General features: G+C 48.7%; 5 protein-coding genes across 12 annotated transcripts in view; 4 read left to right on the top strand and 1 right to left on the bottom strand.

Annotated features, from left to right (window-relative positions):
* PPIL2 (peptidylprolyl isomerase like 2) overlaps positions 1 to 16,276 on the top strand; it is a 158,047-nt gene that overhangs the window by 40,078 nt on the left and 101,693 nt on the right. The gene's annotated exons all lie outside the window — the stretch shown is intronic.
* UFD1 (ubiquitin recognition factor in ER associated degradation 1) lies at positions 177 to 6,849 on the top strand. Of its 2 annotated transcripts, XM_069870902.1 has the most exons (12): positions 177 to 282; positions 425 to 557; positions 1,254 to 1,286; positions 2,053 to 2,174; positions 2,505 to 2,635; positions 3,062 to 3,134; positions 3,819 to 3,887; positions 4,419 to 4,484; positions 4,775 to 4,822; positions 5,184 to 5,272; positions 5,995 to 6,076; positions 6,492 to 6,849. In XM_069870902.1, exons 1-12 carry the CDS (start codon positions 280 to 282, stop codon positions 6,564 to 6,566), a joined length of 924 nt encoding a protein of 307 aa, XP_069727003.1. In that variant the 5' UTR covers positions 177 to 279; the 3' UTR covers positions 6,567 to 6,849. The 2 variants fall into 2 exon arrangements, with proteins under 2 accessions (XP_069727003.1, XP_069727004.1); XM_069870903.1 differs by lacking the exon at positions 4,775 to 4,822.
* Positions 7,514 to 9,102, top strand: C17H22orf39 (chromosome 17 C22orf39 homolog). Of its 3 annotated transcripts, none has more exons than XM_069871126.1 (4): positions 7,514 to 7,592; positions 7,663 to 7,830; positions 8,391 to 8,529; positions 8,750 to 9,102. In XM_069871126.1, exons 1-3 carry the CDS (start codon positions 7,569 to 7,571, stop codon positions 8,514 to 8,516), a joined length of 318 nt encoding a protein of 105 aa, XP_069727227.1. In that variant the 5' UTR covers positions 7,514 to 7,568; the 3' UTR covers positions 8,517 to 8,529; positions 8,750 to 9,102. The 3 variants fall into 3 exon arrangements, with proteins under 3 accessions (XP_069727227.1, XP_069727226.1, XP_069727225.1); XM_069871125.1 differs by having other exon boundaries at positions 8,729 to 9,102; XM_069871124.1 differs by having other exon boundaries at positions 8,391 to 9,102.
* On the bottom strand, positions 8,632 to 12,433 carry MRPL40 (mitochondrial ribosomal protein L40). 4 transcript variants are annotated; one of them, XR_011338662.1, is made up of 6 exons: positions 12,108 to 12,433; positions 11,402 to 11,485; positions 10,303 to 10,458; positions 9,604 to 9,969; positions 8,971 to 9,237; positions 8,632 to 8,857 (listed from the first exon to the last, which is right to left on the bottom strand). XR_011338662.1 is itself a non-coding variant. In XM_069871113.1 (4 exons), exons 1-4 carry the CDS (start codon positions 12,431 to 12,433, stop codon positions 9,660 to 9,662), a joined length of 876 nt encoding a protein of 291 aa, XP_069727214.1. In that variant the 3' UTR covers positions 9,252 to 9,659. The 4 variants fall into 4 exon arrangements, 2 of the variants coding, with proteins under 2 accessions (XP_069727214.1, XP_069727211.1); XR_011338661.1 differs by lacking the exon at positions 8,971 to 9,237; XM_069871113.1 differs by lacking the exons at positions 8,632 to 8,857; positions 8,971 to 9,237 and having other exon boundaries at positions 9,252 to 9,969.
* The window catches only part of HIRA (histone cell cycle regulator), a 32,383-nt gene continuing 28,645 nt past the window's right edge, over positions 12,539 to 16,276 (top strand). For both annotated transcript variants that reach the window (XM_069871069.1, XM_069871068.1), the window contains exon 1: positions 12,539 to 12,638. In XM_069871069.1, coding sequence (XP_069727170.1) covers positions 12,602 to 12,638 — 37 coding nt within the window. In that variant the 5' untranslated portion in view covers positions 12,539 to 12,601. The remainder of the gene's footprint in view (positions 12,639 to 16,276) is intronic.

The following is a 16,276-nucleotide window of genomic DNA, read 5'->3' as shown; positions in this document are numbered from 1 at the left end:
CCCGCCATATTTACTGAGGGCGAGTTGTTTTCTTTGCCGTCAGAGAGACTTGGAGGAGGAGGGCACCGCCCGGAAAACACGCATGAAGACGCGGAAGATGCCGCCTGAGCGCTCCTGACTGAAGAAAGGCCGGGGGGCCGGTAGATACCGGCGTGCGCGCGCCCGCCTTCCGCCCTCTCCCAAGATGGCGGGCGGGGCGGGGCGGCCGGCGGCGGCCGCGGCGCCGTGAGGAGGGATCGCGGCGGGCCCGGCGGGCGCTGAGGGCTGCTCGGCGCCGCCATGGTGAGGCCCGCGAAGTGCCGAGTCACGGCGGGCGGCGGGGCCGCGTGAGGGGCGAGAGCGGGGCGAGAACGGGGCGCCGGGCCTGGGGACGCGCCTTGGGGAATGCCCGTTAACGCCCGGTTCTCTCCGTTTCTCCCCGTAGTTCTCTTTCAACATGTTCGATCACCCCATCCCGCGGGTGTTCCAGAACCGCTTCTCCACCCAGTACCGCTGCTTCTCCGTGTCCATGCTCGCCGGGCCGAATGACAGGTCAGATGTGGAGAAAGGAGGGAAGAGTATGTGCCTGTTTTATTCTAATTCCCCGTGGGAGAGGGTCTGTGGGACCCGGGCTGGGGCTCCCAGAGCAAGGCGAGGGTTCATCCTCCGTCGCCTTGCTCTGTGATTAAAAGACGCTGGAGAACAACATCCTTATTCTTTAAAGCCCCTCGTTAAAACCTTGGATCCGGAATAAGCCGTGGAAACTTACGATTAAGGATTGTTTTTCCCTCTCTGTGTCGTGCGTCGCTCAGCTTGGAGAAAGGGAACAGATGGGTCGGGCTGTCACACCAGGGCCGTGTTTTGGATTGTTATCTGTAAACCCAACGAAATAAAAATAACTTTAGGAAACGTTTTCTCTAATAGTATGTGCTGTAAAACCCAGTCTTCTCCTTTTTGCATATTAAATTCTGAAATCTCCATGCTAGCAGGTGTCATGACGGATTTCATTAAACTCTGACTCAAAAACGAACTTACAGGAGATCTTGGAATCTCCTTTATTAGAGGATATTTTAGAGAAAGGAATGATGGAATCGCCGTGCTAGCAGGTATACTTATCATGACTGATTCTATTAAACTCTGACTCAAAAGGATATCTTAGAATCTCCTTATTTTATCAGAGAATATTTTAGAGAAAGGAATGATTAAATTGTATGTTATATTCTCTTTGTACAGTCATACTTTTCCTAAACTTACATTCTTATTCATTTCTGCAGTAATTATGCCACCATCGGCGTTGGATCAACTCAGTAAGTGAATATTGCAAATACAAGCCAATGCATTAGCAAGTACCATTACCAAGTTATCTGCTAAAATCTGACTTAAATAAATGATTTGAGACTGATTAGTTAAGCAAACGTATTTTGGAAATACTTTGTCAGGATTAATAGGGCTTGTCTTCAAGTGTCTGGAGTGTCAGGCTGCTTGAGGCACGAATCAATATTTATTAGGTATTGACAGCATACACAGTATAACGATTACAGTTCTGGATGATGTTGTCTGGAGCAAAGTTTATTTTAAAGACAAAATAAGTGATAATTAACTATGAAATTAGGAAAAAGATAACTGAGTCAGTAGTATAAATGGTCTTTGTTGGCCCTTTTAACTAAGAGGTTTCCCCTCTCTGACTTTCACCTTTAATAGAATTTCTTTGAGAAATTAGTCAGGATTGAATTTTAAAATAGGCAGGGGCTGTCACATTCATTAGATGGAAGCAAACTGGTAATAGCTCAAGAACATAACAGTAGTCGGTTCCTCTGCTAATACGCGCTGCCTGCTCATCTCTGAGCTTGGAGAAATGTTGGAGAGGCATTTAAAGCTCCAAGTGCAGTGGCAGCACAGTATTCCTGTGTCTGCATTCTCTCCTAGATTTGTGGGTTTGAGTTGATTTTTTGGTGTGAGGAGAATCCTCTCCTATAGTCTGGCCCATTCTCTTGCTAATGTTCAATGTCTAAAAGCTTCAGAAATGCATTAGTAGCTTTTAACAAATGAAATTTTTGTCTACTTTTTCACCAGGCCGACTTAATATTACTTACCCGATGCTCTTCAAGCTGACCAATAAAAATTCGGACCGAATGACACACTGCGGAGTGCTGGAATTTGTGGCTGATGAGGGCATATGTTACCTGCCACACTGGGTGAGCTGTCTTATGCCAAACTGTCAAAACTTGAAGAGTAAGATTAGTGAGTCACCGTTTTAATATCAAAGAGGCAGTAGTTACCTGAAACTGTGTGTCTTCACACAGTTGCATTCCTACAGCAGCTTTCAGTTACAGCTCCAGCTTCCCTCTGCGAATTTAAATAATTAAGCAAAGCAGATTACTTTTTCAGATGCACCTGGCTATTCTTCCTAAAACTGGTGCGTTTCAGGGGAAAAAGTGTGGCCCCATTGAAAATAAATATAAGGAAGGAAATAGAAACATGGGTCTTATTGATGGTGGTTTGTGTCTTTGTTTTCATTCTTGCAGATGATGCAGAACTTGCTGCTGGAAGAGGGAGGCTTGGTGCAAGTGGAGAGTGTTAATCTTCAAGTCGCTACTTACTCAAAATTTCAGCCACAGAGCCCAGATTTTCTTGACATCACCAATCCCAAAGCTGTGTATCCTTGTTATTCAGTTGTGGAGGAGGGAACAAAAGTGTTTTCCTAAACTGGAATGAGGAAGCAGAACTAGCTTTTCAGGTATGGCTCATACTCTTCCAGCAGTTGCTAACTACTGCTGCTGAAAGAGCAGTAGTTGAAAACAAAAAGGATTAAGAGCTACATAAGTGCTACGCAGGTACTGCAAACTGCTGGCACAAAGTGTAGCCTGGAGTGGAGAAGCATGAATCTTGGTTTAAATTCCCATGAATCTGAGGGTCCTTTAGAACAACTTGTACACTCTAATGTTTACTAAAAGGCTATCTACAATACCGGTGACTTTTAAACCATGTTTCAGAGACTAAGAATCAAAATGTTATGACATAGGAACTTTAAAGCTTTGAGGTTGCATTGAAAATAAATGTTTCATCTTAACATACTCCAAAGATTAGAAAATGCATTGAGAAACTTCGCTTGTCTCACTACTGGGGATGTTATTGCCATCAACTACAATGAAAAGGTACAGTATTCAGCACCAGTCCATGCAAGCTTCATTTGGATACCATCAGTTAGAGGAAAGGAATTCTGCCTCATGTGAAAAAGTACGCTGTATTTCAGTAGATGGTGACCATGTAAGGACTTTGCACCCTTTGAATAGGTTTTAGCGTGAGTGGTTTTGGCAGCATGTGTGCACATTTGATCACTTGGGATTGTAGTCTAAGCTCATTGTTGATTGTTTTAGCACAGAGCTGTGCAGTCTTGTTGACAAGTATTCTGAGATAATCAATTCTGCAATCAGTTTGCTATTAGAAGGAAAAAGGGCTCAGTTAAGTCTACTCCTGAACTGCTATTCACACGGGGTTTTAACACAGAAGAAAATAAAATTTTGTGCCGTTGATATTCTTACAAGTCAAGAGACTGATTTTATCCTAAATTAATAATTTGCTTTCAAAAAGTGGAGATTAAGGTACAGTAAGAGTATAGCAGAAAGTAGGTTCTCTAGCTCCCACATGTCACAATCTTCTAAGTTAAAAATCTTTGCTCTCATGTTCTGTGGAGACCCTGCAGTATCCGGTCCTCAGCCTAAAGAGCACTTATTTCTATTTGCATGAAGCTATCTGAAGGGAGAGGTTTAGCTCTGCTTTTCTTATGTGTAAGTTGAGCTATTTCATGTGCAATTTTAAGATAATCGTTACTGTTTCAGATCTATGAGCTTCGGGTAATGGAGACCAAACCAGATAAGGCTGTGTCCATCATCGAATGCGATATGAATGTAAGTTAAAGCTGAAGTGGAAAGTCTGCTTTTACTGCGTCCTCCCAGAAGGAGAGGGTATCTCGTTCAGTGATAGCACTGAACACCAAGCACCTCTGCTGCTCCAGGGAAGGTAAAATCGGGTGGGATTAGGAAGCTGATTCATTTGAGAGTACCCTGTGTACCTCTAAACACACTTGTGGGCTCCAGATGCACTTCATGTACCACCTGTACATTCTAGGCTTTAGTGCCTAGACTGTAATATTTATCTTCAATGTGGTTTATATTCAAAGTTTTATTGAACAGCTTTGTGTTGGTTCAAACTCTAGTGATATTGTGGGATGCTGGTTTGCTACTCGATTTCAGTTGCAAGCCGAGACTCATTCCTGGGAGGCTTAGTCTTTTTAGTTTGGAGATAAAATGTGTGACAAGCAAACCTCAGTTCTTTCTAGATTGAAGTGAAGTAATAGCTTGTGGAGTTTTGAGTTTTGATAAAGTTTATGATAATAAATATATCAGTCATGCTTATTTTTGTACTTCTTGTGTGAACAGGTGGATTTTGATGCTCCCTTGGGGTACAAAGAACCAGAAAGAAGTGCACAACACGAAGAGACAACAGTAGGTTAAGCTTTTGTTTTTAAAGATGGGTTCTCTAGAAGTCGGCCTTGCTTGTGATGGAGCAGCGAGTGCTAACATATAATTCTTTCCTGAAACGCTTTCTTAAGGCTAAACTTTACTGACCAGATGCATTTGCTTGTGTTCGTTAGGAGATGGTTTGTTGCCACCTGTTGATTTTGGGAAGGGATTGTTCTGAAGTTTTGTTTGATTAGCAATATGTGGTATTGTTCTCACGTGTTCTGCATATTCCAGCGTGAATGCAATGAACTAACTTGTTTCTAACCTGACAGGATGTTGAAGCTGACCATAGTGGATATGTCAGTGACATGGGATTCCGTGTAAGTTCCCTGTTTCTGTTGTTTTCTGAGTATTGTAAAAACGGTGAGGTAAGGTTGTTCCACACAACTGCAGAACACTAGTGCTTGTTCTTAGAGGTGCTCTCAATTAGCTGGCAATTGTCTGTGTTTGTGTTGTGGTGCTTAGAGCTGGTCACAATTGAGTCCCTGCATTAGGAGGTCAGTCTGTAAATGGAGACCGAAACACTCCTACTGCCAGGGTTCACCTACTTCTCTGTACCAAAGAGACGTGCTGAATCTAACAGTTAAATAGAAATTATAGTAAGATTTTACAGAATATAGTGTCCCTGTTCAGGGAGCTTTCAAGTACAAGATTAAATTAAAACTCCCTGTGTATACATAGGCGTTCTCTGGCTCTGGGAACAGATTGGATGGCAAGAAGAAAGGTGTGGAGCCCAGTCCATCGCCAATTAAACCTGGAGACATCCGAAGGTATATCTGTTTCCTTCAATTGTCAGCAGTGAAGGATCAGCGTTGGATCAGAGTTTATTTTTTTTTCTGCTCCTCCAATAAAACAAGCCAATTTTTTCCTCACTTTGCGTTTAGAAGAGTGTCATCTTCTAGACCAACTGTGAGGTTCCTGGCTACTTAAGATGCAGATACTAAGTTACTGTTGCCAGAACTCAATCAACTCTGGTTCAATAGAAGACAAGTGGGGAGAGGCAGCAGGGCTGGACTGATGACACACAGAACCCTGCCAGTCCTCTAAAGTGGAATTTGGCATAGAGTGAAATCTCTGAGTTAGGTGGATAACCAGAGCTGACCCATGTGTGGGTTTGCTGGTTTTGGGTTTTTTTCCATAGAAGGAAATTTGGGAAATTGAGCGTGCAGGCATGTGGTTCCTGTGGTGGTCTTGCAATAAAACATGAATCTATGTGGAAAAATCTACCCATATCCCTGTGGAAGCCACAGGCTGTGTGGAAATGTGCCCACAGCTAAGCTTCTACAGCAGCGCCGGTATCAGATTGTTGACTTCATGCAACGTATGCCTACCTGTATAAAATAAGTCCGTGGTTTAACTCCAGAATTGTTTGGTTATGAGAATTTGCAGCCAGTGTTGATGTAATACCGACTGATTAGAATGGGTCTTGCTGTCTTCAGTGGGACGGTATATAGAGAACTTCTTCCATAATATTTTTATGCTTCCTTTCCAGAGGAATACCCAACTATGACTTCAAGATTGGTAGAATCACATTCATGAGAAACTCACGCCCACAAGCTAAAAAAGTCGATGAGGTAAACGAAGTTGGATCCTTCGAGTTTTGCACAGAATCGGGGCATAAGAACTGCTGAGTTTGTGGTTCCTCTCCCCAAGGCGTGGTTTTTCAGAGCTCTTCAAAGTGGTAATAGTGAAAAGGTGGTTTGGGCAGAGTGAAAGCAGCCTCTGGTGTCCTGAAATGCTGGTGGAGAAAGATTGGCCTGACACCGATTCAGCAGGCCAGCACACACTTGTGTCAGTTGGCTGGAAGATCACTGAAGTGCTCATGTTTTATTTTCGGGGAGGAAGTGGTTGTTATGTATGATTAATGATGTGAAATGTGGGCAGGCAGTTGCTGCTCTAATGGAATGCTAGTGATTGTTCAGCTTTCTTCACATACAGCAGTTGGCAAAGAGGTAATGACATTTTTTTCCCCCTCTCTTCTTTTTCCAGGATGAATCTGGAGGCCGGTTTATTGCCTTTTCAGGAGAAGGCCAGTCCCTGCGCAAAAAGGGAAGGAAACCCTAAGCTGTGGTACCTCTGGTCAGTGAGGGAAAATAAAAGTAACAGTTGCAGCGCATTGGATCCTGGTTATTGCAGTGGGGAAGAGCGAGCGTTTTGCAGCACGGGAGCACTTCACTGGTTTTGGTTTCACCTGTAAAACTGGATCTGTTGAACTGTTTGAACTGTCAGTGAAAAATTAAGTCCTGGGAATTCTGAGGGAGTTTTCTGTACGTGTTGTAAAGTCTATTCTGGATAATCCTGGGCAGTAAAACCAGCAGGGTCTGCTTCCTCCTTTCTCCTGTCCTGAGTGGCGAGGGTCTCGTGTTGCTCTGTGCTTGGTATTTTCCTCCCTCTGCGTATCTTTTGTCGCAGTTCCAGGTGAGCTTTGTGCTGTGGTGCAAACGAAGGGTAACGTAGCTCTTCCAGGGTCTCTGACCTTAGCTGCAGGTCCTGGGTAACGAGTCGGTGTGACCATCCCCCTGTAATCGCTTTTTGTATTCGAATTAATGATGCACCTTTCGGTAGCCGGGACACAAACCGCACCGTATCAGCCTTAACGGGGGGGTGGAGGGAAAGGCAGGGCCCAGAGCTCTGCCCGGTAAGCTCGGTGTCGATCCTGAGCTTTGAGGGGAGCCGGGCCAGGCCCCTCGGTCACCGGCCTTTCCTCGGCGGGTCGGGGCGGAGCGGGCTCCTACCCACGGGAGCCTCCCGGGAACCGGCGGGGGGCGTGGCCGCGGGGGTCACGTGCTGATGCACCGCCCCGGGCAACCCCATTGGCCGCGAGGGAGGGGGCGTGGCCGGGAGGTCACGTGCCGAGCACCCCGCCGCCCCCATTGGCAGTGACGGGTGGGGGCGTGGCCCCTGCTCCCCATTCGCAATGGCGGGTGGGGCGCGGCCTCGTGATCACGTGGGCGGAGGGCCTCGCGCCGCCGCTCGCCGTTGGCCGGGGCGGGAGGGGGCGTGGCCTTGCGGTCACGTGCTCGGAGCTCCCGGTGCCGCCGCTCCGCACTGACCGGGCCGGGCGGCATGGCGGGCGGCGAGGCCTGGCGGGTGAGCGGGGGACCAGGGCCGGGGTTGACTCGTCTCGGCTCGTCTAACCCCCGCCTCTGTCCGCCCTCAGCCGCCGCGGCCGTGCGAGGACTACCGGTGGGAGTGGAAGCACTGCCGCGGGCTCCGCCACGCCTTCCACCACTACTACGCGCACGGGGAGCTGCCCGCCTGCGGCCGCTGGAAGGACGACTACGAGGCCTGTCGCGCCTGGGAGAGCGGCCGCGACAACGCCGCCAGGGTACGGCCCCGACATCGGTACCGCCTGCCTCTCCCCCCTCCCCAGGTCCCAGTTAGCGGCCCCAGTGCTTAAAGCTGCCACGTCACGAGCAAAAAATACTGCTGGGGTGTCCAGAACCACTCAGGTCAACCCCCCAACACCACTAGACCAGAGCCCTTCAGCATACACCGCTTCAGGCGGGTAGAATTGTTCATAATCATAGACTGCCAGGTTGGAAGTGGCCTCAGGGATCATCTGGTCCAACCTTTTAGGTCATCTATAGTTTAAATGCGATGGCCTAGAACCCTGTCAAGCTGTGCTTTACCTGTATCCCGTGCAGCAGAACGTACCACTTCCCTTGGGAGATTATTCCAATGCTTAACTGTTCTCATGGTGAAATAATAGAGGAGTTGGAGGCCAAATATCAACATAACAGGGTTAAAGGTTTGTGTCCTGGTGCTTCTATTCAAGCACAGTAAACTTCTGTTCCTCCTTTGATTTCAAGTAGTCACAGCAGGGAGTACGCTCCATAAGACTGGAACATCCACCGTAATTGTAATATTTTCTTTCCTGCATTTCAGGAAGCTTTGTGTGAGAGTGAAAGAGCTCGAGTTAAGGAGAAGCAGAAATACGCTCCAGTATGGACGCTCAGGAAGAGCCCACCGCCAGACTGGCATCTTCCCCTCGACCAAGACAAACCCAATTAGCACAACTGGTTTGGTCAGTAACGTAACACACAATGCAGAACTACACTAGAGGTTTTTTTGTCAGTGTCCTCTTGAAATTATACAACTGTAGCTCTGCCCTGCAGTACCTTAGTACTCATTGAAAAATACAGAGTTTATTTAAACATTCAGTATCTTTTAAAGGGAGAACTGACGTGCTTCATTTGGTTCTCATCTCTTCTTACTGTCTTAAGCTCAGGATTTCATCTCAGCAGGCAACTCCCAAGTTAGTGCACACAAGATGTCACTCCTCTTGCAAGGCGAGGACCTCTTCCCTGCCAGCAACCTGTGTTCTCTTCTGGAACAAGGGAACCACCCCCGGCCTGCCAGACAGGAAAACAAAGGCAAGCTGAAACTCCTCCCTGCCTATTCAGGACAGTCACAGCCATTGGGATTTAAGAGGATTCCCTTTTGTCAGGGGTTAAGGGCTGCCCACCTTAACCCCTGTTTGGATGGTGCTGCAGATCCTGGAACTGCTGACCCCACCCCTGGGTGCAGCTGCTTTTGAAGGGTGGTGCGTGTGGATGGCAGCATTCACAATTACTACAGAAATAAAGGTTTAAACCAAGTAAGAGAGCTCTGTTATGTTTTAGTGCAAACCCTTTCAGACTCAGAAGTTACAATAGTTACGTGGCAATTGCAGTTTGTCTCCCTATGTTTTCCATGCGTTTCCCTCTTAAATGCAGGAGTACCTCAGTGAAGTCTGAAAAGGAAGGCAGTAAGCAGTCAGATGCTGCCTCTGGTACAGCACAGCCTCTGATGTGATGAGTAACGTTCTTTCCTTCGATCACAGGAATGTTCCAAGTTGTGATTTATGCAGACCAAAACACACTGCCCCAGAGCATATGGAAGAATGAGAGGTACAAGCCCAGAAAGACAAAATACTTTGGAATACTACTCATTCATCTTGTTACAGCATGGCCCGAGTGTAAGGCAGGGGGGCTTTGTTGGGTGTCTCATTGCTTGGACAGCCATTTAAAAAGCCAAACCATTGGGTACTTCATTAAGGTGTTCTTGCAGTCACACATATACAGTATTTTAACCTGCAAAAGGAATTGTTAGATCTTACTCAGTTCTTTCCTTCTGTTGGCTGAGTAGTTCCCGCCAGATGGACAACAGACTCCATCACTGCGTATACACTTTGGTGACATCAACACATTTTCCTTCGGGAGGATCATAGCCGGGAAGCGGTGGGGTGTAACTGGGTCCCTCTCTCTCATAGGGGAAAAGCCCCTCATCCCGTCTGATTGCTGCCTGATACAGCTCCTCTGATTCCAGGCGCAGTTCTTTCAGTGCCTCTTGCTGAGCTGCTACAAGGGTCTGAATGGCTTGCTTTTCTGCTTTATCTTGCTTCTGCTTAAACAAAGACCACTTTTTCATCAGTAAAACTCTTCTTTCAGTTTCCTCGAATGACAGAGGGGGAAGACTTCGCACCCTGATAAAGAATCGTACAACACTGAGCTAGAGAAATAGCCTGTGCCTTGAAAAGCAAATTAAAAAAAACAAAACTGCCCCCCTCCTCCCCAAGGGTTTCATTCATGCAATGTCTGTGAGGCTTTCCATGGTCATTTGAATAGGAAATTCATGCTACTATTTTTTTCACTACTTTTAGCAGGGGCAAATAAAATCTGCTTCCCATATTTTTTTCTGGTAGAAGCAGACCAGGTTTTGTTCCAAGGCTGGCACTGCATTGCTGTTCTACAGAGAAAGAAACTGGAAGGATTTCTGCCATGAATTCAAGTGTGCGGTTAAAGACGGTCTGGCTTACCTGCTGTTATCCGAGTACTTGAGTGGTGTTATAAAATCCTCAATTGGAATCATTTCTGGGGCAGCTTTCTCCAACTTTTTAATCTTCTTTTTCATCCGATCCTTCTGTGCTTGCTCTCTCTTTATATCTACTTTCTTCTTCTTCTTTGGTTGTGCTCTACAAGGGAAACAATTATGTGAATGAAAGAAGGTATTTCATCATTTAATTCAACACTAGCAACTTTCACTTCACTCTTCTAAGGACTGTTCCTTCCCACTGCTCAATTTGGTCCCTCAACAGATGCTCCAGCTGCTGGCTTCATTCAAGCTGTGTGATTTCTAGGAGACAGTGATCTGTCTCGTGAGAATTTCTGCCTGCCTGAGAAAAGCAGCCTCCAGTTTCGTGCCGAATATCAGAACTACCTGAGAAAGTTCCATAGAGACTGAACTGGAACTGTTTTGCACTTGCTCTGAGTGTAGCAGAGCAGGTAACAGCTTTTTCTGCAAATACTCCTGTCATCTCACATTAAAGAGGAGAGTGAGCAGCTTCCCACATCCTTTTAAAACTTCCACATTTGGAACACATTCAAGGTGTGGATGTTCCTCCCCCAGGCAGATCCAGTGTGCCCAAGATACCCCCTGCCACACTCCATAGACAGGTTCATCCTGGCAGTGGTCCCACAGGAGATAATTCCTGCCTTGCCAAGGGAACAAACCACCTTTCTGGTGTGAAACGGTCTCTCTGGCGGTGCCCAACAGCTGCCAGGGTATTTTAAATCTACTTGCATCAAAACAGACTTGCATACAAAAACCTCACAAACACATAAGCGCAGGCTGTTGTATTTTCAGCTCAGCTTTCATTTCCTTCACTGTACTGAGAGAGGGAACTCTGCAGCACAGCTCAAACCTGAACATCTCCAGCCACGTTCTGTGGCTGAGGAAGCAAATACAACTACAGACGAGCAGAAAGCAATAATTGTATTGCTTACCATTAAAGTTTCCTCAGGCGGCCAACATTTCTTAGCAACTTCTACAGTGACTTAAAAGCAAACATCTATCGCTATAAGCTAATTTGGGGTTGGGAAAAGTTCTTCTCTGTAACTCCTGGTAGCTGCACTCACCTCACGGGGAGAGATGCCCTAAGCCCCAGCAGCGAACTTTGCCAGTGGCTGCCTCGGAACGGAACCATCTGGGGCAGCCAGGAGCTGAGGAGGAAAAAAGAACACAAATCATGAGGAGGAACAGATTTTGATGGCGCTGATTCTGCATGGTATGAGAGCTATTTATGGGTCATAAACCACAACGACGAGCTTTGAATCATCTTCGGCTACCGGACGCATGGCAGCACACGCTGTTGGCCTCAGTCTGTACCGAGGCAGCTAACCCGTACGCGCGGGACGGTCGGTGTGTGAACCCAGAGATGCGGAGGGCTGAGGCAGACACGGCTTTCAAGCAGAGCGATTTTATCGGTAAGCTCCGGTAACGGCCCCCGCGAGGCGCCGGCTCCGGAGAGCCCAAACCGCCTCCGTGGGGAGGGAAGCGTCTCAAACCTCGGCGGGTGCCACGGGAGAACCGGCCCCGCCGCCCGCGCCACGGCCCCTCCCGGCCTTCCCCGGCGCGGAGCCCGTCCCCGCCGCCCCGCTGCCGCTCCAGCCCGGGGCCGAGGCGAGGCAGCCCGGGCCGGGCCGGGGCCGCACCTGAGCCGGACCCCGCCGAGCGCACGGGCCGCCGCCATCATGGCCGCTGACAGCGCCGCGGTGCGCCCGCGCCCCGACCTCCCCCACCCCGCCCAGCGCCCCGCCGCCCGCGCCCCCCGTTCCGCCTCACGATCGTTCCGCCCGGGCTCGCCGCGCCGCTGCGGCGGAGCCTGAGGGGAGGCGAGGCCCCGCCCCGCCGCCATGGCCGCGCTCCGCCCGGCACGGGGGAGCCGCCCGCCCCGGTGTCGGCGCCTCGCCGGGACCTCGCCTTTTTCGCGCCCCCCCGCCGCCTCCGCCGAGCCGAGGCGGGGGCCCGGCGGGGCGCGGGGGGTGCGTGTTTCCCGCCGGGCCGGTTAGGCGGCGGCGGCAGGCGCCGAGTTCCGGCGTTGCCGGGCGCCGCCGGAGCGGAGCGGGGGATGCGGCCGGGCGGTTGCGGCTCGGGCGGCGCCGGGACATGGAGCGGCGCTGAGGCGGCGCCGGCCGGCGGCGGGCGGAGCGGCGCGCGGCGGGGGCCCGCGGGGGCCGGCGGCCGCTGCTGAGCTCCGCCGCGCGCTCGGCCCCGGGCGGAGCCGTCCCGGGGTCCCGAGGGCGGAGGCCGGCGGGGGGTGCCCCGGGCGGGGAACAATGAAGCTGCTGAAGCCGACCTGGGTCAGCCACAATGGTGAGGGCCGGGCGGGGAGCGGCGGGGCTGGGGCGGCGAGGGCGGGGGTGGGGGGAGCGGAACCGGCTGCGAGCGCCGGGCGCCCGGCGGAGGTGGGAAGGGTTCGAATCCGGCGTGGCCTGCGCCCCGGGAGGCGGCCGCCCCGAGCCGAGGGCCCCGGGCGCGAGGAGCCGCGGCGGGAGCGCTCGGTGCCGTCGTTCGGCGCGGAGGGAAAGGAGGATTCCGCTAGCGGCGCTTCTGAAACAACTCCGTGAATTCAGACGGTGTCATGTCTGCCCCTTCCCGGGTGGTTCTGTGGAGACTGGCGAGGTCGGACGCCTGCAGAATGAAGGGGCGGGATTGACAGAAAGCTCCCTGCTCTCCTGGCCTGCCAAGAGCAGGATAGCACCGGCGTTATGCAATTACACTGCTTACAGTGAATTTCCAGAGTGATGCCTGTGCTGTTCCTGGCAAAGTGCTGAGAAGAAACCCAACATGGAGAATTCATTTACGTTTATGCAATTTTTGTCCTCAAATTCAGGTGTACCGCTTTATTTCAACCATCAATTTCCTACCCTGGTATAAATGTCAATAGTGGGACTCATCTGGTTGGTCTCTGGCTCGGTTTTGTTCTAGACACCAGTTTATTCAAGCTGGAGAAGTGTGCTTTGAGCTAGAACCCACCGATGCAACTCTGCAGCTGCCTTTCTGCATGCGATGCTGTCTTTGTTACCACGCTGCAGGTTTTAAGAACAGCAGCTTAAGTCTCGGCTGAAATCCACCTCTGTCTTTACTTGAAGAACTCTCCAGGGGCGGGGCGGTCAGCAGATGGACCTGGCCTTTTCACAAACAGAGGTCATGAACGGAGAAAACATGGAAGCACTTCATTTGAGATGTTTTTTACATTTCTGTTTGGTTAATCTAAACAAACACAGCATTTACCTCTTAACTCTGCGTGCCTGTCTCCTCTGGATCTTCAGTGGGAACCACTCATGGGCAGCTGAATAAAAACTTGCAGCCTAAATCTTTGCAGACCACAGAGGTTAACATCTGCACCTTTTGGTGTGGATATGCATTTGGTATCTGTAGCAATTTAAAATACATCTGAGCACTGCAGAAAACAGTCATTCAGACAAGTGGTGTTCAGTGGGGCTTGGTTTGTAAAGCTCTGGGTTGCTTTTCCTGGTGAATAATGCACTATGGAGGGTCTTGATAGTCCCAGGTTTTATTCTGATTGCAGCTGTGGTCCTGCTGGGATGAGTTTGGGCTAGTGACTTGTAGTGTCACCACCTGCAAGACAGACATTCATTTGTGAAATGCTGTAAGGTCTTCTAGCTTATCCAGACCAATATAACATTCATGCATCCTCGTCCCTGGGGCGAGGAGCAGGGGATACAAACTGGAGGGTTCAGTCAGCCTTTTTTAACGTGCTCAGGTTCCTCTTAGTGGGTCTTTTAATGGGTCTGCCTCACTCTTAATGGGTCTGCATGTTCACCCTGAAACATCTCCAGAAACAGGGTGCAAATATTTGTGCTGGGGGTGTGCTGGGATCATTTGTACTCCCTTTGGCATGAGAGGCTCCTTCGCTGCTGTTGGTTTGTGAGTGAGAGTCCTGATAGCCAAACTGGTTCTTCCACACACCAGGCCATGGTGCTGTTATTCCAGCATTTCTCTCTCCCAACTCAGTTTTGGGGTTTGCACTTTACTGAAGAAACTTGTGTGAGTTTAAAGATGCTTGCAGGCATATGTTTTCTATGGGATTATAGCTGTTGGAAGGTAGTGTTGTGGCAGGGGAGTCTGTACACCTGGGGATCGTGTGCTGTTCAGCTGAGAGGCTGTGCATTTATGGTGAAAGCACTTTAACACATTACGGCTCTAGAGGTTTTTGTCTGGGAGTTCTTAATGTGGCTTTATCTGAGTACTTATTGGAAGTATTTCTTCTCCAGATGCATTTTCTGTAAGCGTTTCACACTCTTGATGTGGGTTTAATACAGTTTACATTAAATTCTTATTATTGTTGTATTCTTTTCCACATCTCTTTGACTTCGTGCAGGGAAGAATACTGACAAGTGCTGCCTAATGGTGGGGGCAGGAATAGCCAACAGTGTGATACGGGTTTGCTTCTCCTTCCCAGTGCTCCGTAAAGATGCATCAGCATCCAACAGTTGTGTATCCATATTTGATGTGTGAGGTTTTGAGAGCCCTGGTGCTTCGAGATGGCTGAAGTAGGCAAAATGTCCCTTGTGGTGTTGAGAAACACCTAGAGACCCCAAGGTGCTGTTCATGGGTAACAACATATGGAAATGGGAGCCAGCTTTTGTTTAAATATAGGCATGGAGTTTATCTCTCCAACCTGTAATGGTGGAATGTAAATATTTGAATTGATTGGTGAGTCATGTTGGATGTTGTGTATCTGATGGGCTGGAAGCAAAAGGAATAGAAACTCATTCAGATTGTGGTAGAGTTTCACCTAAAATTGTCTTTGAATTTCATTGATTATTGCCTAAAGTTAAGTGGCAAACATAAACGATGCAATATTTAAAATTACTTTTCTTTCTTCCTTCAGCTGGTGTGTTTGGTAAAGATAGGACCTTCTCCTTGGGTTTGAATTATCTTTCTCAGAACTTTATGTTCCAGGGCTGTTTCATTATTGGTATTTCTTTAAGTACATAATGTGTATTTGGGTTCTTCAAACAAATAATCCAGCAAGACATCTGGTCAGTCACATGCTGGTAGCAACAGTCCTGCCTGAATGTCTGCAGGGAGCATCAGCTACTGGGCGTAGGAACGTGAGCTCCTACCGCTTCAGCTACAAAGATCATTCGCAACGGGTCACTGCAGCCACAGCCAGGAGGGAAATTCTGATACCTGGGGTCCTGCACTAGTTCAGGAGCTGTTACTTCCATCTTTGGTTTGCCTTGTCAGCTTGAGTTTATGCTTTCCTCCACTGATAAAATTACTTCAGCTTATAGTTGAAGAGCACAGTGCAAGTGTGAACCGAGAGCTGCAGGCTCTAAACAACTGAACAGTTGGTGTTTAACTGCTCTGTCCCAAGGTCTTGGAATAATATCCAAAGCCATTTGAAATAATATCCAAACAGACCTGTAAGTAATAGTCATCTAGGTTGACTGGTAGGTGTTCTGTGTGCCAGTGGGTATGTCACGGCGTTATGCAGTGACCGTTTGTGTTTCCATGAAAGCCAAGTGTCTGTTAAGAAGAGGGTGGGGCAGGCAGAGTCTGGGTGTCCTGACAGATTTCCTGTACTTGGAAAAAGGAGGACTTTTATCTGTGCAAACTCCGGGAAGTCTGGAACTTGATTTAGTAAACTAATGTTTCTAGGGAGGAAAAGCATATCTTTAAAGGTTAACCACTGGATGCATCTGGATGTTTCTGGTGAGACTCAGATGTCTTAAACCAGTCCCATTCACTAGGAATTAGCCATCAGATGGAAGCAATATTTACTTGGCTCTTGCAGAAGGTTAATTTGACAGACATCATGTTCACAAGCCGTTGTGCTCTAAGCTTATTGGTGAATTCTGCAGAAAGCCCAGGTTTCCTGGGTAGGTCACCATGTACGACTAGTGCACCTGTGGAATAAGGTCCCTTCCTGGATTGCAGTCAAGCCACATGGGAAACTTGGTTTGCCGTGGAGGAATTCA

The sequence above is a fragment of the Phaenicophaeus curvirostris genome, chromosome 17 (genome assembly GCF_032191515.1).
Source record: "Phaenicophaeus curvirostris isolate KB17595 chromosome 17, BPBGC_Pcur_1.0, whole genome shotgun sequence".
Taxonomy (NCBI): Eukaryota; Metazoa; Chordata; class Aves; order Cuculiformes; family Cuculidae; genus Phaenicophaeus; species Phaenicophaeus curvirostris.
The sequence above is the reverse complement of the archived record's forward strand: the minus strand, read 5'-3'. Positions and strand labels throughout refer to the sequence as shown.

Excerpts from the sequence above, each read along its gene's own strand:
- MRPL40 (XM_069871113.1), bottom strand. The coding sequence starts at position 12,433 with ATGTCCCGGCGCCGCCCGAGCCGCAACCGCCCGGCCGCATCCCCCGCT. Across the intron at positions 11,486-12,107 it reads CGAGCCCGGGCGGAACGATC|CTCCTGGCTGCCCCAGATGG; the intron begins GTGAGGCGGAAC and ends TTTCCTCCTCAG. Across the intron at positions 10,459-11,401 it reads AGGGCATCTCTCCCCGTGAG|AGCACAACCAAAGAAGAAGA; the intron begins GTGAGTGCAGCT and ends TTTCCCTTGTAG.
- C17H22orf39 (XM_069871126.1), top strand. The coding sequence starts at position 7,569 with ATGGCGGGCGGCGAGGCCTGGCGG. Across the intron at positions 7,593-7,662 it reads CGGGCGGCGAGGCCTGGCGG|CCGCCGCGGCCGTGCGAGGA; the intron begins GTGAGCGGGGGA and ends GTCCGCCCTCAG. Across the intron at positions 7,831-8,390 it reads GCCGCGACAACGCCGCCAGG|GAAGCTTTGTGTGAGAGTGA; the intron begins GTACGGCCCCGA and ends CCTGCATTTCAG.
- UFD1 (XM_069870902.1), top strand. Across the intron at positions 1,287-2,052 it reads ATCGGCGTTGGATCAACTCA|GCCGACTTAATATTACTTAC; the intron begins GTAAGTGAATAT and ends CTTTTTCACCAG. Across the intron at positions 2,636-3,061 it reads ATCACCAATCCCAAAGCTGT|ATTAGAAAATGCATTGAGAA; the intron begins GTATCCTTGTTA and ends CATACTCCAAAG.